At 46.7% G+C, this 18,265-nt stretch overlaps 1 protein-coding gene across 2 annotated transcripts in view; it reads left to right on the top strand.

Moving 5' to 3' along the window:
* The first annotated feature begins 30 nt into the window (after nucleotides 1-30).
* Nucleotides 31-18,265, top strand: part of LOC125114327 (leucine-rich repeat-containing protein 37A3-like) — a 39,130-nt gene continuing 20,895 nt past the window's right edge. The window contains exons 1-6 of one of the 2 annotated variants that reach the window (XM_047757552.1): nucleotides 31-419; nucleotides 636-3,804; nucleotides 7,213-7,284; nucleotides 11,709-11,780; nucleotides 15,936-16,007; nucleotides 16,632-16,712. In XM_047757552.1, coding sequence (XP_047613508.1) covers nucleotides 107-419; nucleotides 636-3,804; nucleotides 7,213-7,284; nucleotides 11,709-11,780; nucleotides 15,936-16,007; nucleotides 16,632-16,712 — 3,779 coding nt within the window. In that variant the 5' untranslated portion in view covers nucleotides 31-106. Of the gene's footprint in view, nucleotides 3,805-7,212; nucleotides 7,285-11,708; nucleotides 11,781-15,935; nucleotides 16,008-16,631; nucleotides 16,713-18,265 lie in introns of both variants that reach the window. The other variant, XM_047757551.1, reaches the window with a different exon arrangement.

The following is an 18,265-nucleotide window of genomic DNA, read 5'->3' as shown; positions in this document are numbered from 1 at the left end:
AAGCTGTGTGACGTGAGGCGGGGGAGGGGCACACGGTTGCTAACCGAGCCGTGCGCTTCATTCTGCTGCCTTATTGGTTCAGCTCCCGCTCAGGGAGCGTCCTATCATGTCTCGCATTTACCTTTGTTTCCCATGGTTCCTCCTTTCGTGGCAACCGTGGTGGCTTCTGGTCCAGGTAGCTCAGGCTTCGGACTGGGTCCTGGACCATGTCCCCTTGACCTCCGACCCCCGAGGTCTCACCGAACCCTGGCTTTCCCACTCCTCGGAACGCTCGCCGGAACTGCCCCCGGTGCTTCCACCCGGGGCCGAGCCAGGGGGCTTTGATTACTTGCCGGCCTTCCCTCCAGACCAGATGTTCGCGCCGCCCAATCCGGCGTTAACCGAGACTTTGGTTCCAGACCCGGCCTGGGATTCGGTTGGTGAGTTGCCCGCAGGGCCAGATCACTTTTCTGTGGAACCTCAGGATCTGAATGCCGGGCTAACCCCGCATCCAAATCTGCCAGAGGTTCCTCAAGTGCTGGGTTGGGGTCAGAATCAGGACTTAGTTCTGCCTCTACTCAAAAGTAAGACTGAAGGGATAGATCCAGATCAGGCTGAAGATCACCAGTTATTTGAAATACTTGTTCCGCCTCTAGGCAGTAAGAGTTCAAAGCCAACAAGACTTATTGTTTCACCCACCAACTTGAAAAAAGATCTGCTTCGGCATCGACAGCTTGCCAAAGTTGTTGTCGGCAACAGGGGCCAATCTGAAAAAAGTCAGCAACTAGAAGAGTTGGAGGATAATTTCTTAGATCCCAGTACGAACGTGTTTTATCCTGAGGATAACCTCCCTACAGCTTCTGTAGAGAGCCAAGCTCAACCTCCTGAGCCCACTGAGGAGGTTGAATCCTCAGCCCAGAAAGAGGCCCCTGCTCAGCATCCACAGGCCCCCGAGGAGTTTGACTCTTTTTCACTCCAGGCAGAGGCCCAGGCTCAGCATCCACAGCCCACCGAGGAGGTAGAATCCCCTCTGCTTGAGCAGGAGGCTCTCTTTCAGCCTTCAGAGGCTCCTGAGGAAGTGGAGGAGGCCCTAGCGGAGCCTTCAGAGACAATGAAGGAGGCTGGAGTTCAACCGTCAGTACATTTTAGGGTAAATGAAACTCAGCAGTCGGACTTGCACAGCATCACTGGTACACCTCTGGATCTGGCCCTTACCATAACCCCAGAGGTCACTAAAGAGTTTGAACCTGCTCCAGTCCAGCAGGAGGCCTTATCTCAGCCTCCAGTCCTGGAGTCCCCATCGCAGCCTCCAGAGCGCCCTGAGGAGGTTGAACCTTCTCCAATCCAGCTAGCGTCCCCAGCTCATGCTCCAGGGTTCCCTACCCAGGATGTACTTGAAAAGCCAGCAAGTGAAGAGCCAGGAGCTCCGCATCATCCGCCTCATCCCGTTCATTCACTCTTGCCCAATGTGACCCTTCAGCCTCTAGATTTGGGGCTTACGATTACTCCAGAGCCTACTAAGGAAACTGAGTCTACTCCAGTCCAGCAGGAGGCCCTGGCTCCGCCTGTTGAGCATCCTGAGGAGGTGGAACTTTCTCCAATCCAGCAGGAGACCTCAGAGAAGCCTCCAGAGCCTCCTGAGGAGGTTGAGCCTTTGAGTGAGCCGGAGCAACCAGCTCCGCCTTCTGAGCTTCCTGGGGAAGATGAACACTTTCCAACCCAGCAGGAGAGCCCAGCTCAGCTTTCAGAGTCCTTGGAACAAGCTGAAACATCTCCAACTGAGGAAGAGACCCCAGCTCTCTCTGCAGAGGAGGTAGAACCTTCTGCAGCCCTGCAGGAGCAACCAGCTCAGCCTCCAGAGCCAGCTTCTGGGGAGGCGGAATCTCCTCCACCTCAACAGGAACAGCCAGCTCAACCTGTGGAGCATCACGAAGTGACAGTCTCACCTCCAAGTCACCATCACGCTCAGCATTCAAACTTACCCAGTGTCACTGCCAATCCTGTGGATCCGGCACTTGTCTTAACTCTAGAGCCCATTAAGGAGGTTGAAACCTCTCCCGTGCAGCAGGAGGCCCCTGCTCAGACTCTAGATCCCCCTGGGGGAGTGGAGCTTCCTTTAGTCCAGGAGGAGGCTCCAGCTCAGTCTCCAGTTCCCCTGGGGGAGCCAGCTGTATCTCCTGAGCCCCCTAAGGAGGTAGAACCTTCTCCCACGCAGCAGGAGCTTCAGGCTCAGCCGTCAGAGCCTCCTGAGAAGGCGGAGCCATTTTTAGTCCCTCAAGGGACCCTTCCTGAGGTTCTGCAGTCCCATGAGGATGTAGAATCTCCCACCCAGCAGGAAACTTTGGAGCCCCTTGAAGAGGCGGAACCTTCTCCAGCCCAGCAGGAGGCCCAGTCTCAGCCTCCAGAGCCACCTAAGGAGGTTGAGGCACAAACTCCAGTGCATCCTGAGATGACAGTTCCGACACTAGGACAGGATCAAGCTCAGCCGAGTGTCACAGTTAAACCTCCAGAAGCTATTGCAGCAGACGGTAGCACCCTGCAGCAGACGACAGCTCCTCCAACATACCTTGAGGCAACACTTCCCCGTCCAGAGCAGCTTCAGGCTCAGCATCCATACCTGACTGAATTCACAGTTCAACCTTTGGACCTGGAACTTACCATAAGGGCAGAACCCACTAAGGAGGATGAACCTTCTGCAGCGATGCAAGAGACCCCAGCTCAGAGTCTGGAGCCACCTAAAGAGGTTGTAGCCCAGCCCACATTGTATCAGTCAGTGACAAATGCAGCTCCAGGTCCGGATCAAGCTCTGGATCCAACGTCGTCCAAAATCCCAGTTCAGCCTTTTGACGTGGTGCTTACTGTAACTCCAGAACCTACTACAGAGGTTGAACACTCTACAACTCCCCCTCCCAACCCCCCTGAGGTGACGCTTCCACGTCCAGAGCAGGTTCAGGCTCAGGATCCAACCTTGACTGAGGTCACCGTTCAACCTTTGGACCTGGAGCTTACCATACGTGCAGAACCCACCAAGGAGAATGAACCTTCTCCAACCATGCAGGAGACCCTAACCCAGCCTCCAGTGAGTCAGAGCCAGACAGTTCTAACACCAAATCAGGGTCAGGCTGAGCATCCACCGTCAGCCAGTGTCACAGTTAAGCCTGTGCACCAGGAGCCTACCGTAACTCCAGAACCTACCACGGAGGCCGAACATTCTACAGGCCTGCAGCAGGCTGCAGCTCCCCCTTTAGAACACCCTGAGGCCATACCTCCACATCCAGGCCTGACCCAAGTCACAGTTCAACCTGTGGACGTGGAACTTACTCTAACTCCAGGATCCAGTGTGGAGGCTGAACCTTCTCCAACCGGGCAAGAGACCCCACCTCAGCCTCCAGAGCCATTGCCTCAGGAGGCGACAGTTCCAAATCCAAGTAAGGATCAAGGTCAAGGGCCTACCACCACTCTACGCCCTCCTGCAGAGGCTGGACCTTCTACAGTCCTGCAAGAGACGACATCTCCCCTGCCAGGATACCCTGCAGGGACACTTCCTTACCCAGGCCTGACTCAACACACAGCTCCACCTGTTAGCATAACTTCTCAACCAGGATCAACTGAGACAATTCTTCTTCCTTCTACTCAGTCTTCAGTGGTGCATTCTGCAAAACATACCCCAGAAAAGGAGCAGTCAGAACAGAATGCCATCGACATATGTGAGCTCTGTACCTGCAGAAACGAGACGCTGTCGTGTACTGGTCTCAGCCCAAATCAGAGGCTCCGCAGTGTGCCTGTTCTAGGGCCCAACAGCTACAACCACACCTTCACCGTCTTGTAAGAATTGCCTTTTTTTTTTTTTTTTTGTCTTCTGTCTTTCTTTTTTTTTCGGACTGCACCCACAACATATGGAAGTTCCCAGGCTAGGGGTGGAATCGGAGCAGTAGCTGCCACCCAACACCACAGCCACAGCAACGTGGGATCCGAGCCGCATCTGTGACCTACACCACAGCTCACGGCAACGCTGGATCCTTAATCCACTGAGCGAGGCCAGGGATCGAACCCACAACCTCATGGTTCCCAGTTGGATTCATTAACCACTGCGCCATGACGGGAACTCCGGCAGCCTCTCTTAAAGGTCTTCCTCATCTCCCCAACCCGTGTTGACAGATTTTCTGTTTTTATTACTTTTTGTTTGTCAGTGATTCTGTATTTTCTTTCTTTTCACTGTTGTTCCCTCTTCTCCAGTCTATTGCATATAATTGCCCTTATCCTTTTTCATTCTCTATTTTTTACCCCATTATTTAGTTAATATCTGCTCTTCTCCTGCCTTTGCTCCATCCTCTTTACAGCAATGTCTCCATTTTCTACCCCATTATTTAGTTAACATCTGCTCTTCTCCTGCCTTTGCTCCATCCTCTTTACAGCAACGTGTCCCTTCCCCATCTTATTGGTGATAATACAACAAAATGGAGGTTCTGGAACCAGACTTTGTGGGTTGGAACCCAGATCTGTCATTTATTAGCTTTGTGACTTAATTTCCTCGTCTGTAAAATGGGAATTATGATAGTCACCATCTCACAGAATTATTGGGAGATTTAGATGAGTTAATGCAGGTAAATCTTTTATATCAGTGCCTAGCATATGTTTGATTGTTAGCTTTTTTTTTTTTTTTCTTTAGGGTCGCATCCGCAGCACATGGAAATTCCCAGGCTAAGGGTCGAATCAGAGCTACAGCTGTTGACCTGTGCCACAGCCCCAGCAACGCGGGATCTGAGTCATGTCTGCAACCTACCCCACAGCTCACAGCAACGCCGGATCCTTAACCCACTGAGCGGGGTCAGGGATCGAACGCGCATCCTCATGGATCCTAGTCGGGTTCGTTAACCGCTGATCCATAACGAGAACTCCTGATTGTTAGCTTTTATTCTTCAGTCCATCAGTTATGTCTAGAACTCATCTTTGTCACCTGGCTTTCTATAGATAGTTCCCATTTTGTGCCTAATTCAGGGCTGAATACTGTGAGAGCCACAGAAGTAGAGCATTGTCTCCAGAACAGGACAATGATAATGTGGGAAGCAAAGGATTATGCCTTTAAAGGGAGGTGATATAGAATGAAGTATTGGAAGAGCTATAGAAAGGTGCTATAACTCACAAGAACCTGTCATCCCTGGGGTGCGGAAGTCAAGGAAAGCTGCCTGGATAAGCTGAAACGTCAGCTGGGACTTAAAGATTAGCTGTGATTTGTTAGAGAAAAAATAGGGGGTACAGTTTCGGCAAAGGGGTGGCTGTAGGAATGATCAGGACGTAATAGATCCGTCTGGCTGCCCAGAATTGGGTTAGGCAACAGTGAAAAATATGATCATGGAAAACCCTTGACTGTCCGCCATGGAGGTTTGGAAGGTAACGCTCTAAGACATGGGGAGCCCCTGAAAGTTCTTAATAAAGCAAGAGACACAGATGATTGAAACAAGAGGATTATATTAGATGCCACATACAGAGTGATGTGGAGGGGAAAAGTTGAATTCAGGGAGCCCAAACTGAATGCTCCAGTGAAATGGAGGAGTAAAGTGAGAAGTTGGAGTGGTTGTGATAGGAGTGAGTAGAAAGGAAATGCTGAGAGCACGACGAAGGAAGAACTGACAAGATTTAGCAGGTGACTGGAGGTGGGGGTGGGGTACAGGAAAGAGAAAAATCTCGAATGTTGATGCGAGGGATGGTATAACAGGTGGAAACACAGCCGTTTGGAAGGAGAACTAGTTTGAGGGAGATGAGTGGAGTCATAGGCCTCTTTTACTGGTGAGCATAAGGCAATGAGAAGGCTTCTGTTTGAGTGGAAATGTCCCCTAGGCAGATGGGCATACAGGCATCTGTTTTGACTTGTTCTGACCCCCTGAAAAATGTGCACATAAACTGCATAGTTATGCTGTTGCTGAGGGAAGAGGACAAAGCTAAAGGTGAAGATTCAGAGTCATACGTGGTTGAAACTGAACTTCAGGTATTTAATAGCTTCTTTAAAAAAAATTTTTTTTTTCTTTTGGCTTTTTAGGGCTGCACCCTTGGCATATGGAGGTCTCCAGACTAGGGCTGAATTGGAGCTGCAGGTGCCGGCTATGCCACAGCCACAGCAACACAAGGTCCAAGCCACGTCTTTGACCTGCACCACAGCTCACAGCAATGCCGGATCTTTAACCCACTGAGCAAGGCCAGGGATCCGAACCTGTGTCCTCATGGATGCTAGTCAGATTGGATTCCGCTGAGCCATGATGGGAACTCCCTTAATAGCTTCATTTAAACATGTCTGATTCGTGGATACATTCTCACCGGTTTAAAAAAAAAAAATCACCAAAGTCTATAGAATAAATTGTGAAAATCCCACCCCATCCATAAGAAAAGTCCTGTTACTGTTTTGATGTATGTCTTTCCTTCCAGTCTCTTTCCTTTGCATTTTTCCCCAGGGAGGTCATAACTTTACTCCTTGTTCAGTGTGCTTTTTCCTATGCAGTGTGTCTAAGAGAGATGTCCACACTGGTCCCTCTAATTTCTAATTGCCTTTACCCTTCGAACGCCTGGAGAGATTCAGAGGCCACTGAGCCAAAGCGTTGATGTTGCTTGACTTAGGATTTCTTTATTTTGCTGATAATGATAAGTTTTTGCCATTTTCCTCATTGATTTGCAGAAGGAGTTATCTATTTATTTATTTTGCTCTTTAGGGCCACATCTGTGGCATATGGAAGTTCCCAGGCTAGGGGTCAAATCAGGGCTACAGTTGCCTATGCCACAGCCACAGCAACACCAGACAGGAGCCCGAGCCGTGTCTGCCATGTACACCATGGCCCATGGCAATGTGGGATCCTTAACCCACTGAGCAAGGCCAGGGATGGAACCTGCCTCCTCATGGATACTAGTCGGATTGGTTTCCGCTGAGCCATGACGGGAACTCCCAGGGGAGTCATTTTAAGTGATTTTGGGGAAAAATACTTACATTCAGAGTAATTGGCGTTATCTATCCAAGAAATTGGACAGCTAGGAAGTCAGGTTCTGAGGTAATGCCTCATTGTTTGTGCCAGTGGCCTCAAATTGCATCTTTATTAATTGTGCCCACGTGGAAGATGATAAGCCGCGAAATTGGGAAGCTGGTCTTTTCTGCATTTGAATAGTCCCCGCAAGGTGGCCATGATTCTCTTACTTATTCTCTTTGTTCTTTTGCTGCCTATTAAAGTTATGAACTGTGTTTCTTCACAGAGATTTCCAAGGAAACTCTATTTCTTACATTGATGGGAATACATGGAAGGGATTCCGTTGGGTTGAGAAACTGTGAGTATATTCTCTCCAAATAGGATTTTAAAATCTTAGGTTGTAAGATCCTTCTTGGTCCAGAATTTTGAGGTCAGTAGCTGTGAGAAAAGTATTTCCTTCTCCATATTCCAAAGCAACATATTGATTGAAATTCTAAGTTTATTCATTTATTTTTTGTCTTTTTTGTGGGGGGAGGGTCATACCCGCAGCATATGGAAGTTCCCAGGCCAGGGGTTGAATTGGAGCTGCAGCCGCATGCTTATGCCACAGCAACAGGGGATCTGAGGTGTATCTGTGACCTACACCGCAGCTCACAATTACGCTGGATCCTCAACCCACTGAGCAGAGTCAGGAATCAAACCTGCATCCTCACAGACAGTATGATGGGTTCTTAACCTGCAGAGCCACAATGGGAACTCCAATTTTTTTTTGTAATTTATGGATTTCCTAGATATTATATGTAGTTTTTATTGTCCATGATAGTATCTGACTTGGAGATTTTTTCAAACTTGTAAGAAAAATGAAAGTCCTTTGGCACAAGAAATAGATAATGTTAGTTTCCTCTGGGGAGTGGAGCGGGCTGGTAGACTGAGGGTGAGGGGTAAGAGAGGAACTTTGGACTGTGTACCTTTGGACTTTTGAGCCAGGTGAGCATATGTTACATATTTTTTTAAATTGAAATTTAAAAATATTTAAAAAGCATGTGTTTGGGAGTTGATACGCTATGACATGAATCTCGTAAGGTTTGAGGATTTCTAAGTCAGCTTGAGGTTTATGCCTTACAAACAGAGGTTCCTAACTTGGGGTCACCGGTTCCCCAGGGAAGGAATTCTTAACTTATGCCCAGTCCCCACATATACCTCTTTGGCAATCTATAAAAACTGTGTTCTTGGGATACTGTTTTTAAATGTATAAGTCAGGGAGTTCCCATTGTGGCTCAGCAGTAACACACCTGACTAGTATCCATGAGGATGCAGGTTTGATCCCTGGCCTTACTCAGTGGGTTAAGGCGCTGGCATTGCCTTAAGCTGTGGTGTAGGTCACAGACGCAGCTCAGAACTGGCGTTGCTGTGGCTGCGGCTGTGGCTGTGGCTGTGGCTGTGGCTGGCAGCTGCAGCTCTGATTCAACCGCTAGCTTGGGAACTTACATATGCCATGGGTGCCGCCCTACAAAGACAAAGAAACAAACAAACCCCACATGAACACTGGAGTTATGCTACCAGGAGTCAAAGAACTATGAGAAATTAGGAGAGGGGCCTGGAGCAGATCCTTCCCTAGGAACTTCAGAGAGGGCATGTCCCTGCCAACACCTTGATCTCAGACTTCTCACTTACAGAACTGAGACAATGCATTTTTTTAAAATGTAATGATCATAACAATCCAATTTCACAGGATCTCCATCCCATAACCCAAGCACATCCGCCCACCCCCCAAACTGTCTCCTCCGGAGACCATAGGTTTTTCAATGTCTGTGAGTCAGCATCTGTTCGGCAAAGAAGTTCAGTCTGTCCTTTTTTCAAATTCCACATGTCAGTGAAAGCATTTGATGTTGGTGTCTCGTTGTATGGCTGACTTGCCTTAGTGAGACAATGCATTTTTATAAAAAAATAAATTATAATGAGTTAAAGAATATAGAAAAACAAAGGAAACCAATTATATTGAAATGGGTTTTCAGCATATTTTTTAAATTAATGCCATAGGAGCTCCTGTCGTGGCTAACCAAATCTGACCAGCACCCATGAGGATGCAGGTTCGATCCCTGGCCTTGCTCAGTGGGTTAAGGATCTGGCGTTGCCACCGTGAGCTGTGGTGTAGGGTGCAGATGTGGCTCAGATCCTGCGTTGCCGTGACTGTGGCGCAGGCCAGCAGCTATAGCTCCACTTTAACCCTAGCCTGGGAACCTCCATGTGCCGTGGATGTGGCCCTAAGAAAAAAGAAAAAAAGACCAAAAAAAAAAAAATTAATGTTATAGCAATAAATAGGCTTCTCTTAACTCAAAGACCAAGATATAGTGATAGGTCTAATAACTATTGTAACTGCCAGGCAGTGATGAGAAGAAATGATATTTCAGGGTATGTGCAAGGGAAGTATTAACAGAGGAATTGAGCGGATGAGAGTCTTGCGGGGGTGGGAGGGGGAGGACGGGACACGTGTGCAATCAGGAATTAAAGGTAGTAAGCTTCCTAAGGTTAATTTGGTTTCTCTGGCATGCACATAGCATCAGGAAAAAGAACTCAGTTGAGGCTTTGCATCGTTGGGAAGTAGTAATAGTAGTGGGAGCTGCATGTGTGGGACTGTTGACGGTGCTGGACAGGGTCCTAAGCCCATTATGTGGCTCTGGTTCATTTACTCCTCACAACCACCCTGTGGGGGACGGCGTTATGATCCCCATGAAGAAGTTGTGTCTTGGCGAAATGAGGCATGTTGGCTAAGGTCTCTCTTTTTATAAAGTGAAGGAGCCAACATTTGAACCAAGGCCCTGGAACCCTGAGCTCCTATGTTGAACCACTAGGCCACCATTTACTTCAAAGCCACTGTGTTTTGGGTTCATTACATGCACCGGTACATGTAACTGTTGACATATTCATTAGGATGAGTGTAAAAAAAAAAAAATGTGCAGCAAATGTGTGATATGAAATGATCTGTGATTTCTACTGGGGACCAAATTCACCATGTTGCTATCTACTGTGGTTTGTTGCCTATATTCACAGTAGAAGGAAATGCTCATTTTAGTTAGAGATTAGTGAAAATCGAGATGTAATTTGATTTCCCATCCAAGTGTGGCCCTCTGAATTCAGTCGACTCAATTGCCAGACCTCTGCCATAAAGGGATAATCCACAAATGGAAATTGCATGCATATCTTTGCATGTATTCAAGAAAGTTCGGTTTTCTAGGGAAGAGGACCATTGCTTTTATGAAATTCTCGAGGGATTCTTGTCTCAAAAGATTGAGATGTTATACATATATGTACAATTTTCGTTGTGTAAGAAGTTAAAATATAGAGAAAAACAGGGATGCTGGTGGTATTCTTTCTTGACATGAATGGTGTTACATGAGGATTTGTTTTATGACTATTAAACGGAACAGTTCTGTATATTTTAGGCACACTTTAACCCACTGAGTGAGGCCAGGGATTGAACCCAGGTCCTCTTGGATGCTAGTTGGGTTGGCTGATCGCTGAGCCAGGATGGGAACTCCCACATTTTAGTGTTTTTAAAAAATTTAGGGCGTTCCCGTCGTGGCCCAGCAGAAACGAATCTGACCAGGAACCATGAGGCTGTGGGTTTGGTCCCTGGCCTCTCTCAGTGGGTTAAGGATCCGGTGTGTCTGTGAGCTGTGGTGTAGTCACAGACATGGCTCAGATCCCACATTGCTGTGGCTGTGGTGTAGGCCGGTAGCTATAGTTCTCATTGGAGCCCTAGCCTGGGAACCTCCGTATGCTGTGGGTGTGGCCCTAAAAAAAGGCGAAACAAAACAAAACAAATTTAATGTGGGAGAAAAATCAAAGGACTTCATATGCAACCTTCACAGAGTCCTGTGAGGGGCTTCCTAATAAGGTTTGGGAAGAGAAGGGAAGGGCAGCTCTGCAACATTGACGCCACCCAGATGCCACTCAGATGCCACTGATAGAGACTTTGTGATCTAAAGAGTAGACATTAACTATATGATTTGGTGGGAAGAGTGGATGTGAGTGTGTGTGAGAGAGAGAGAGAGGGAGAGATGGACACAAAAGGAGGGCACGAGAAGAAAGGTTTAAATGAAAACAGAGCAGAGAGTTTCCTGGTGGCCTAGCAGTGAAGGATCCGATGTCACCACTGCTGTGGTTCTGATTACAGCTGTGGTGCGGGTTTGATCCCTGGCCCGAGAACTTCCAAATGCTTGTGGGCACGGTCAAAATTTAAAAAGAAAATAAATTAAGACAGAGCAGAGATCACCATCCCTAAATAAGAATTGGGTTGCGCTAGAGCCTGATGGAGGATAATGTGAGAAAAAGAATATATATATGTATGACTGGTTCACTTTGCTGTACAGTAGAAATTGACAGACCACTGTAAATCGATTATAAAGGAAAACATAAAAATCATTAAAGAAATTGGGGCGGGAGTTCCTGCTGTGGCACAGTGGGTTAAGAATCCAACTGCAGGGGCTCAGGTCTCTATAGAGGCAAGGGTTTGATCCCTGGCCAGGCACAGTGGGTTAAAGGATCCGAGATTTGATGCAGCTGCAGCATAGGTTGCAGCTGCCACTCAGATTCAGTCCCTAGCCTGGGTGTGGCCATAAAATTTAAGAAATAATGATAATAAATTAAAAACAAGATTTAGGATGTTTAGGTGGCTCCCTTGCCCAGGTTTTCCCCACATCTGGGCGTTAAGTCCTATGTAGTAAATAAATAGTTGTGGTTGGTTTGCATTTTGATTCAGAAATAACCTTTTCATTTCAGAATTCTCAGGGATAATGCTTTGACGGAGTTACATAAGGATTCATTTGAAGGCTTGCTGTCCCTCCGGTATTTGTAAGTTAATTAGTTAATCCTATTTTCTTCTGAGTTCTTATCTAGACAGTCAATTATGTATAAAGTGACTGACTGGTTCAAGTTAGATAATCTCTACAGTTTCTACAAGCAATAAAATCTACAATTTTATAAGTCTGTGTAGGGCCCCAGCCCATCTCTACTTAAATATCTCCCGTTCATTTAAATTTTTTAAATGACCGAGATGAGATATATATAGAAAAACACCCTTTAGTTGTAGAGGAAGGGTGGTAATGAGGTCTGGGCCCTTATAGACACGCACAGGACCCTTAGAAGTGTTCCTCTATCATCCACTTATATTGAGTTTATGATCCATGGATCAAATCTGGCCCATGGTCCACTGTGATACAGTCCATAAGTTGAGGATGATTTTTAAAGGCCTGGAAATGAAAACAGGAGAGAGAGAAACAAAGAAAAATATGCAACAAACTGTATGTGGAAGGCAAATCCTAAATATGTACCCTCTGGCTTTTATAGAAAAGGTTTGAAAAAGGTAGTTGAGTAAAACAAGCGGAATTAAGGTTATCCTCAAATAGTCACCTATAGGACAAGAAAATACAGAACACTTAGATTAATCCAAATGCCACGAACTCATAATTTTGGGAATTTTTGTTTTTGGTTTTTTGTCTTTTTGCTATTTCTTGGGCCGCTCCCGCGGCATATGGAGGTTCCCAGGCTAGGGGTCCAATCGGCGCTGTAGCCACCGGCCTACGCCAGAGCCACAGCAACGCTGGATCCGAACTGCATCTGCAACCTACACCACAGCTCATGGCAACGCCGGATCATTAACCCACTGAGCAAGGGCAGGGACCGAACCCGCAACCTCATGGTTCCCAGTCGGGTTCGTTAACCACTGCGCCATGACGGGAACTCCAATTTTGGGAATTTAACCTAAATTAACTTTTAAATATTTAAGCAGGTGGATTATGTAAATGCTATTGTCAAGAACACATTAAATTACCAAAGGACAGACTGGTGTTGAGGATTTCAATACAGGAATTATTATACCAATATTAAAAATGTTTCAGGTGATGGGTAAGTGATATGTTTACCCTAAACAAGCATATCAGAAGTGCCCCTCACTTCACTAAGTAAAAATGAGTGTCTCTCTAGCCTCTTTGTTGAGGAGAAAATGCTTGTATCGTATTTCTGTTTATTTAGAGGTAAAGAGGTACTGTGTTCTTGGCTATAAAAGCTCAGGTTGTGTCATTTGTCCACAGCATCCACAGCTGTCTATGTCATTAATCATTATTAAGCTAAGGAATGATGCTCTTTAGCAACTAGGTCCTTCTTGCAAATACAGAAGGCTTAAGTGAATGGAATGGGTATACAAAGCCTCCTGTGGCCTTAAGAATAGTTCTTTGAATGATCAAACCTTTGAGGCCTTAAGGGGCAACCAGCGAATACAACCACTTTTGTTTGCGTCTTGTTGAGGGCCTCTGCCATCTGGGCTCCAAGCCTTTCAAACATAGTTTGGAGAAAAACAAGTCTGATAACTGCTCAGTGGATTAGGCCCTTCATTACTTCTACTGTGAAATGCTTTCTAAGCTGATGATTTCATGTGAGCCTAAGTGTTCTATTTCATTCAAAAAATACCAGTCCATAAAAAATCTAAACAAGAATACGTCAAGCACTGTGCCTCGTGTGGTAAACATAAAGGTGGGGAAGACAGGATTCCTTCTAGCAACTCACGATCTCCTAGGAAACATAAATATGTGAGTGCGAACCACAGGACACAAGCACCGGATGGATGACAGAGGGCTGTAGAGGCACAAAAGCGGGAGCCATGAAGTAATAAAAGCACACCTCTTTTCAAACAGTCACTTCCCTCCTATTTCTCTTACTTTTTCCCCCAGGTGTTTGTTTATGTTGTAAATATTAGAGTTTGCTTTATGTCCATGCATTGCCTTGAGAAATGACAGACAAGGTGTTTCCGTCGTGGCACAGCAGAAAGGAATCTGACTGGGAACCATGAGGTTGCAGGTTCGATCCCTGGCCTTGCTGGGTGGGTTAAGGATCCAGCGTTGCCATGAGCTGTAGTGTAGGTTGAAGACTCGGCTAGGATCTGACGTTGCTGTGGCTGTGGTGTAGGTCGGCAGCTGCAGCTCCAGTTAGACCCCTAGCCTGGGAATTCCATGTGCCGCAAGTGCAGCCAAGATAGACAGTGCACATGAGCATGATCCAGTCCATACTTTACGGTGTTTATGCTCAGAGGAAATGGGATGCAAAAATGGCTATCTTAAAAAGAAGAAATGGAGGAGTTCTCATTGTGGCGCAGGGGAAACGAGCCTGAATAGGAACCATGAGGTTGCGGGTTCGATCCCTGTCCTTGCTCAGCGGGTTCAGGATCCGGCGTTGCCGTGAGCTGTGGTGTAGGTTGCAGACTTGGCTCGGATCCCGTGTTGCTGTGGCTCTGTCGTAGGCCAGTGGCTACAGCTCTGATTCGACCCCTAGCCTGGGAACCTCCATATGCTGTGGGAGCGGCCCTAGAAAAGGCAAAAAGATAAAAAGAAAAAAAAAAGAAGAAGAAGAAGAAATGGATATGGGCAGTGAGAGCTGTAAGTTGATTTGGAGCACAGAAGGAGAGAACACTTCAAATTGGATCGGAAGAGATGTTAGGAAAACAGTGCTATTTAAATGGACCAAGAGGGCCATTGCGTATCATCAGACATCTTGGGAAGAATAAGCTTGCAAAGGACAGTGGGAGAAAGGCAAAACACAGAAGAATACTTTTGAGTACCTGTAGAGTCCAAGTAGGGAGAGTAGGAGATTAGAGCCAGATCCTCTGGGGTTTGGGAGGCCAAGCCAAGGCTAACAGGCCCTATCACATTCCCGCAGCAGAGCTCTAGAACAGACTTTAGCCTGCAGCAGCATCAGTCAGTTGGAGGCTTGTTAAAACACAAGCTCCACCCCCACAGGTACTGATTCAGTTGGTCCAGAGTAGCGCTGAGTATGTGTGTCTTCAGTAGTTCACAAATGGTGCTGATATTTGAGAACCACTTGTGTAGAGTTAATGTGGCGATTGTGTACAGGATGGCTTCGAAAGGGAGAGACTGGTGGTGAAGTACAGTACCGAGTTAGCTGGGAGTCACGCATTCATGAGAGGAGTGCCTTCCTTTCAAGTTGTATCGAAGGATATCTTTGGATTGGATTTTGCGGGCGACACCCACGGCATATGGAGGTTCCCAGGCTAGGGATGGAAGGGTTCAACTGGAGCTGAAGTCTCCAGGCTGCAACAGCAACGCCAGATGCTGGCCATGTCTGTGACCTACACCATAGCTCACGGCAATACCAGCTCCTTAACCCACTGCGTGAGGCCAGGGATGGAACCTGCATCCTCATGGATGCTAGTCAGATTTGTCTCTGCCGAGCCCTGATGGGAACTCCCAAGAAGGCTATCTTTTATTTCTTCAGGTATGGAATTGGCCTAGAAAAACAGAACGAAACTGGAAGGGGTGTAAATGTTAGAATAGTCCTTTTGGAGTTCACGCCGTGGCGCAGTGGTTATCAAATCCGACTAGGAACCATGAGGTTGAGGGTTCGGTCCCTGCCCTTGCTCAGTGGGTCAACGCTCCAGCGTTGCTGTGAGCTGTGGTGTAGGTTGCAGACTTGGCTTGGATCCCGCGTTGCTGTGGCTCTGGTGAAGGCCGGTGGCTACAGCTCTGACTGGACCCCTAGCCTGGGAACCTCCATGTTCCGCAGAAGCGGCCCAAGAAATAGCAAATGACAAAAAAAAAAAAAAAAAGTGTCTCTTTAAAAAAAAAAAAAAAGAACAGTCCTTTTAATATAAGAAATGGTAATTAAATGTGGAGACTAAAACTTTGAGCTCATAATCTAGAATTTGATGAGACCGTGAAAGTTCATTAATCAATTCTTCTGCTCTCAGGAAAGATTACCTCCCAGATCTATCAAGGTCTATAGTTGTATGTTTTGTTTATGAAGCTCGTGAAGGTGTGACACTTCAGAGAGGCAAAGACAGGGTTTGGGGCTCTGGAAGGTTCAAATAACATTTCCTGAGGTTTAGAGTTTAGACGAAAGCTGCTTGGTCATTGTTCTCATTCTGACCTCTACTGGTTATTCCTTCGATTGGATGTCTAACAGCTAACTGAGGCCCTCTTTTCCTTTTGCTTTTCCTAGGGACTTATCCTGCAATAAAATACAGTCTATTGAGAGACGTACCTTTGAATCACTACCCTTTTTGCAATATGTGTAAGTTACAAATAGAAGTTCATTATATTGGAATTTTTGTAAAAGTGATTTGTTTAAAGAAATGAATGTGTTACTCATTTTGAAACATTAAAAGTTTAACTGCAAAAATTAGGAAGGAAACCTTTTTTGTCTCTAAGCAAAGATTCATGTGAGAATGATTATGCATATGGGAGTGAATCATGATAGAGCAGCGGTTCTCCCCCAGGAACCAGGGTGATGTTGCACGCCGGTGACATCTGGCCATGTCTGGAGCTGTGTGTGGTTGTCAGAACTGTAGATACGCTCCTGGCATCCAGTGGACGGAGGCCAGGGGTGCGGCTCAACATCCTGCAGTATACGGGAGAGCCCCCAACGAAGAATCATCCGGCCCTGAATGTCAAGAGCGCTGCCCTTTTCTGGAGAAATACAAATCACTTGACACACATGTTTATTGAACATCTGCTGGTTGGTATCTAAGGCACCGCATATAGAATCCTAAGCAAATGCCTTCCCCAGTGAGGTTTCTCTAAAGTGTGGAGGGGGTGTTGAGGTTATGTGTCATCATATATAGATTAGAATGACTGGCAATGGTGAAATGTTCTGAAAGAATAAATGTTTTGCTTCTTGTGCTTGTGTCTTTTGTAGAAATCTTGGTTGCAATTTAATCACAGAAGTGAGCTTTGGAACGTTTCAGGCCTGGCATGGAATGCAGTTTTTACACAAGTTGTAAGTGAAATAGAAGATGAATACATGTAAAAAACACCATGCATTAAAACCTAAGACAGGCGTTCCTGCTGTGGAGCAGTGGGATCGGTGGCATCTGAGGAGCATTGGGATGTAGGTTCGAGCCCCGGCCCAGCACAATGGGTTAAGGATCCTTCCTTACTGCCGCTGCTGCCTAAGTCACAACTTCGGCTCGTATGTGATCCCTGGCCTGGGAACTCCATATGCCCTGGGGTGGCCAAAAAAAAAAAAAAAAAAAAAAAGGGAAAAAGAAATCAGGCAGTTATTGGTGAGTTGGGCGTAAGCCCAGTATGAATTCTGGAAAGTACGTCTTGAGGTCCATTTATGTATATATTTTCCAAATGAGGAAACGAAGGTACAAAGAGGCCAAGAGCCTTGTCCAACTCAGAGGTGAAATGCTCTACTCTCCATCGTACTGGTGTTTGGCAGGGGCAGCAAAAGGCACCAAGCAGATCATCCAAATTAGCATTGTCATGGAATCCCATTGATGCTGCTCCAGTCTGTGGCCGGTCCATGAAATTGCCCTTCTTCTTTTTTTTTTTTTTTTTGTCTTTTTGCCATTTCTTGGGCCTGCTCCCGTGGCATAGGGGAGGTTCCCAGGCTGGAGGTCTAATTGGAGCTGTAGCTGCCAGCCTACGCCAGAGCCACAGCAACGCAGGATCCGAGCCGAGTCAGCTCACAGCAACGCCGGATCGTTGACCCACTGAGCAAGGCCAGGGATTGATCCAACAACCTCATGGTTCCTAGTCGGATTTGTTAACCACTGGGCCACAGCGGGAACTCCCAAATTCCCCTTCTGAATTGACCTTTGCTTCCTGCTCCTGTGCTGAGTTCCTAGCTGCTTAAACTATATGCAGCACAGAGGTGCAAAGAACCATGTTTAGCATAAAGTTCTCCAGGGAGCAAAAGGTGTGGCTGCTTCCTCACCATGAGCTACTTTTAAGTAGCAAAGCAGAAGGAATTCCTGAACGCCCACCACGGGCACTTCGCTCCCCAACCGCCCAGAACATTATTGTTCAGCAAGTATACACCTCTAAGGTGAGTTATCTGTGGCCAACAGGAACCTTGAAGTATGGCCAGAGATGCGGTTTGTGTTCAGCTGTAGTGTGGAAAACATCAAGAAAACACATACGTACAAGCACATACGATTCTATATGCTTTCTTTCCTGCCTACTCTTCAGCAGGAGAGGTGGGTTTTATACTCCTGCAGCTAGAAAATTCTGTGATTTCTCTGTGACTCAAGGGAATCAGAGTGGGTACGTTCAGTGGCCTGCCTGTGGATTTTAGACCTAAGGTGAAGAGCGTCTTCTAAACCTGGCTTTGGAAAAGACTCCCTTCCCTGAATTCAGACATCCAGCTTCACATGGTTCCCTTCAGGGTAATGATGGTCTTGAGGGTGTGCCTGGAGCTAGAGGAACAGTTCCTGCAGCTGCCTGTCTGTGGTGGCCTCCCTCATCCCCTCATTAATTTGCTGACACCTGCTTGGGGAGTGAGCAGCAGGGTCAGTGGTTTTTTTGTGTTTTTTGTTTGTTTGT

Source organism: Phacochoerus africanus, chromosome 14 (assembly GCF_016906955.1).
Source record: "Phacochoerus africanus isolate WHEZ1 chromosome 14, ROS_Pafr_v1, whole genome shotgun sequence".
Lineage (NCBI taxonomy): Eukaryota > Metazoa > Chordata > Mammalia > Artiodactyla > Suidae > Phacochoerus > Phacochoerus africanus.
The sequence above is the reverse complement of the archived record's forward strand: the minus strand, read 5'-3'. Positions and strand labels throughout refer to the sequence as shown.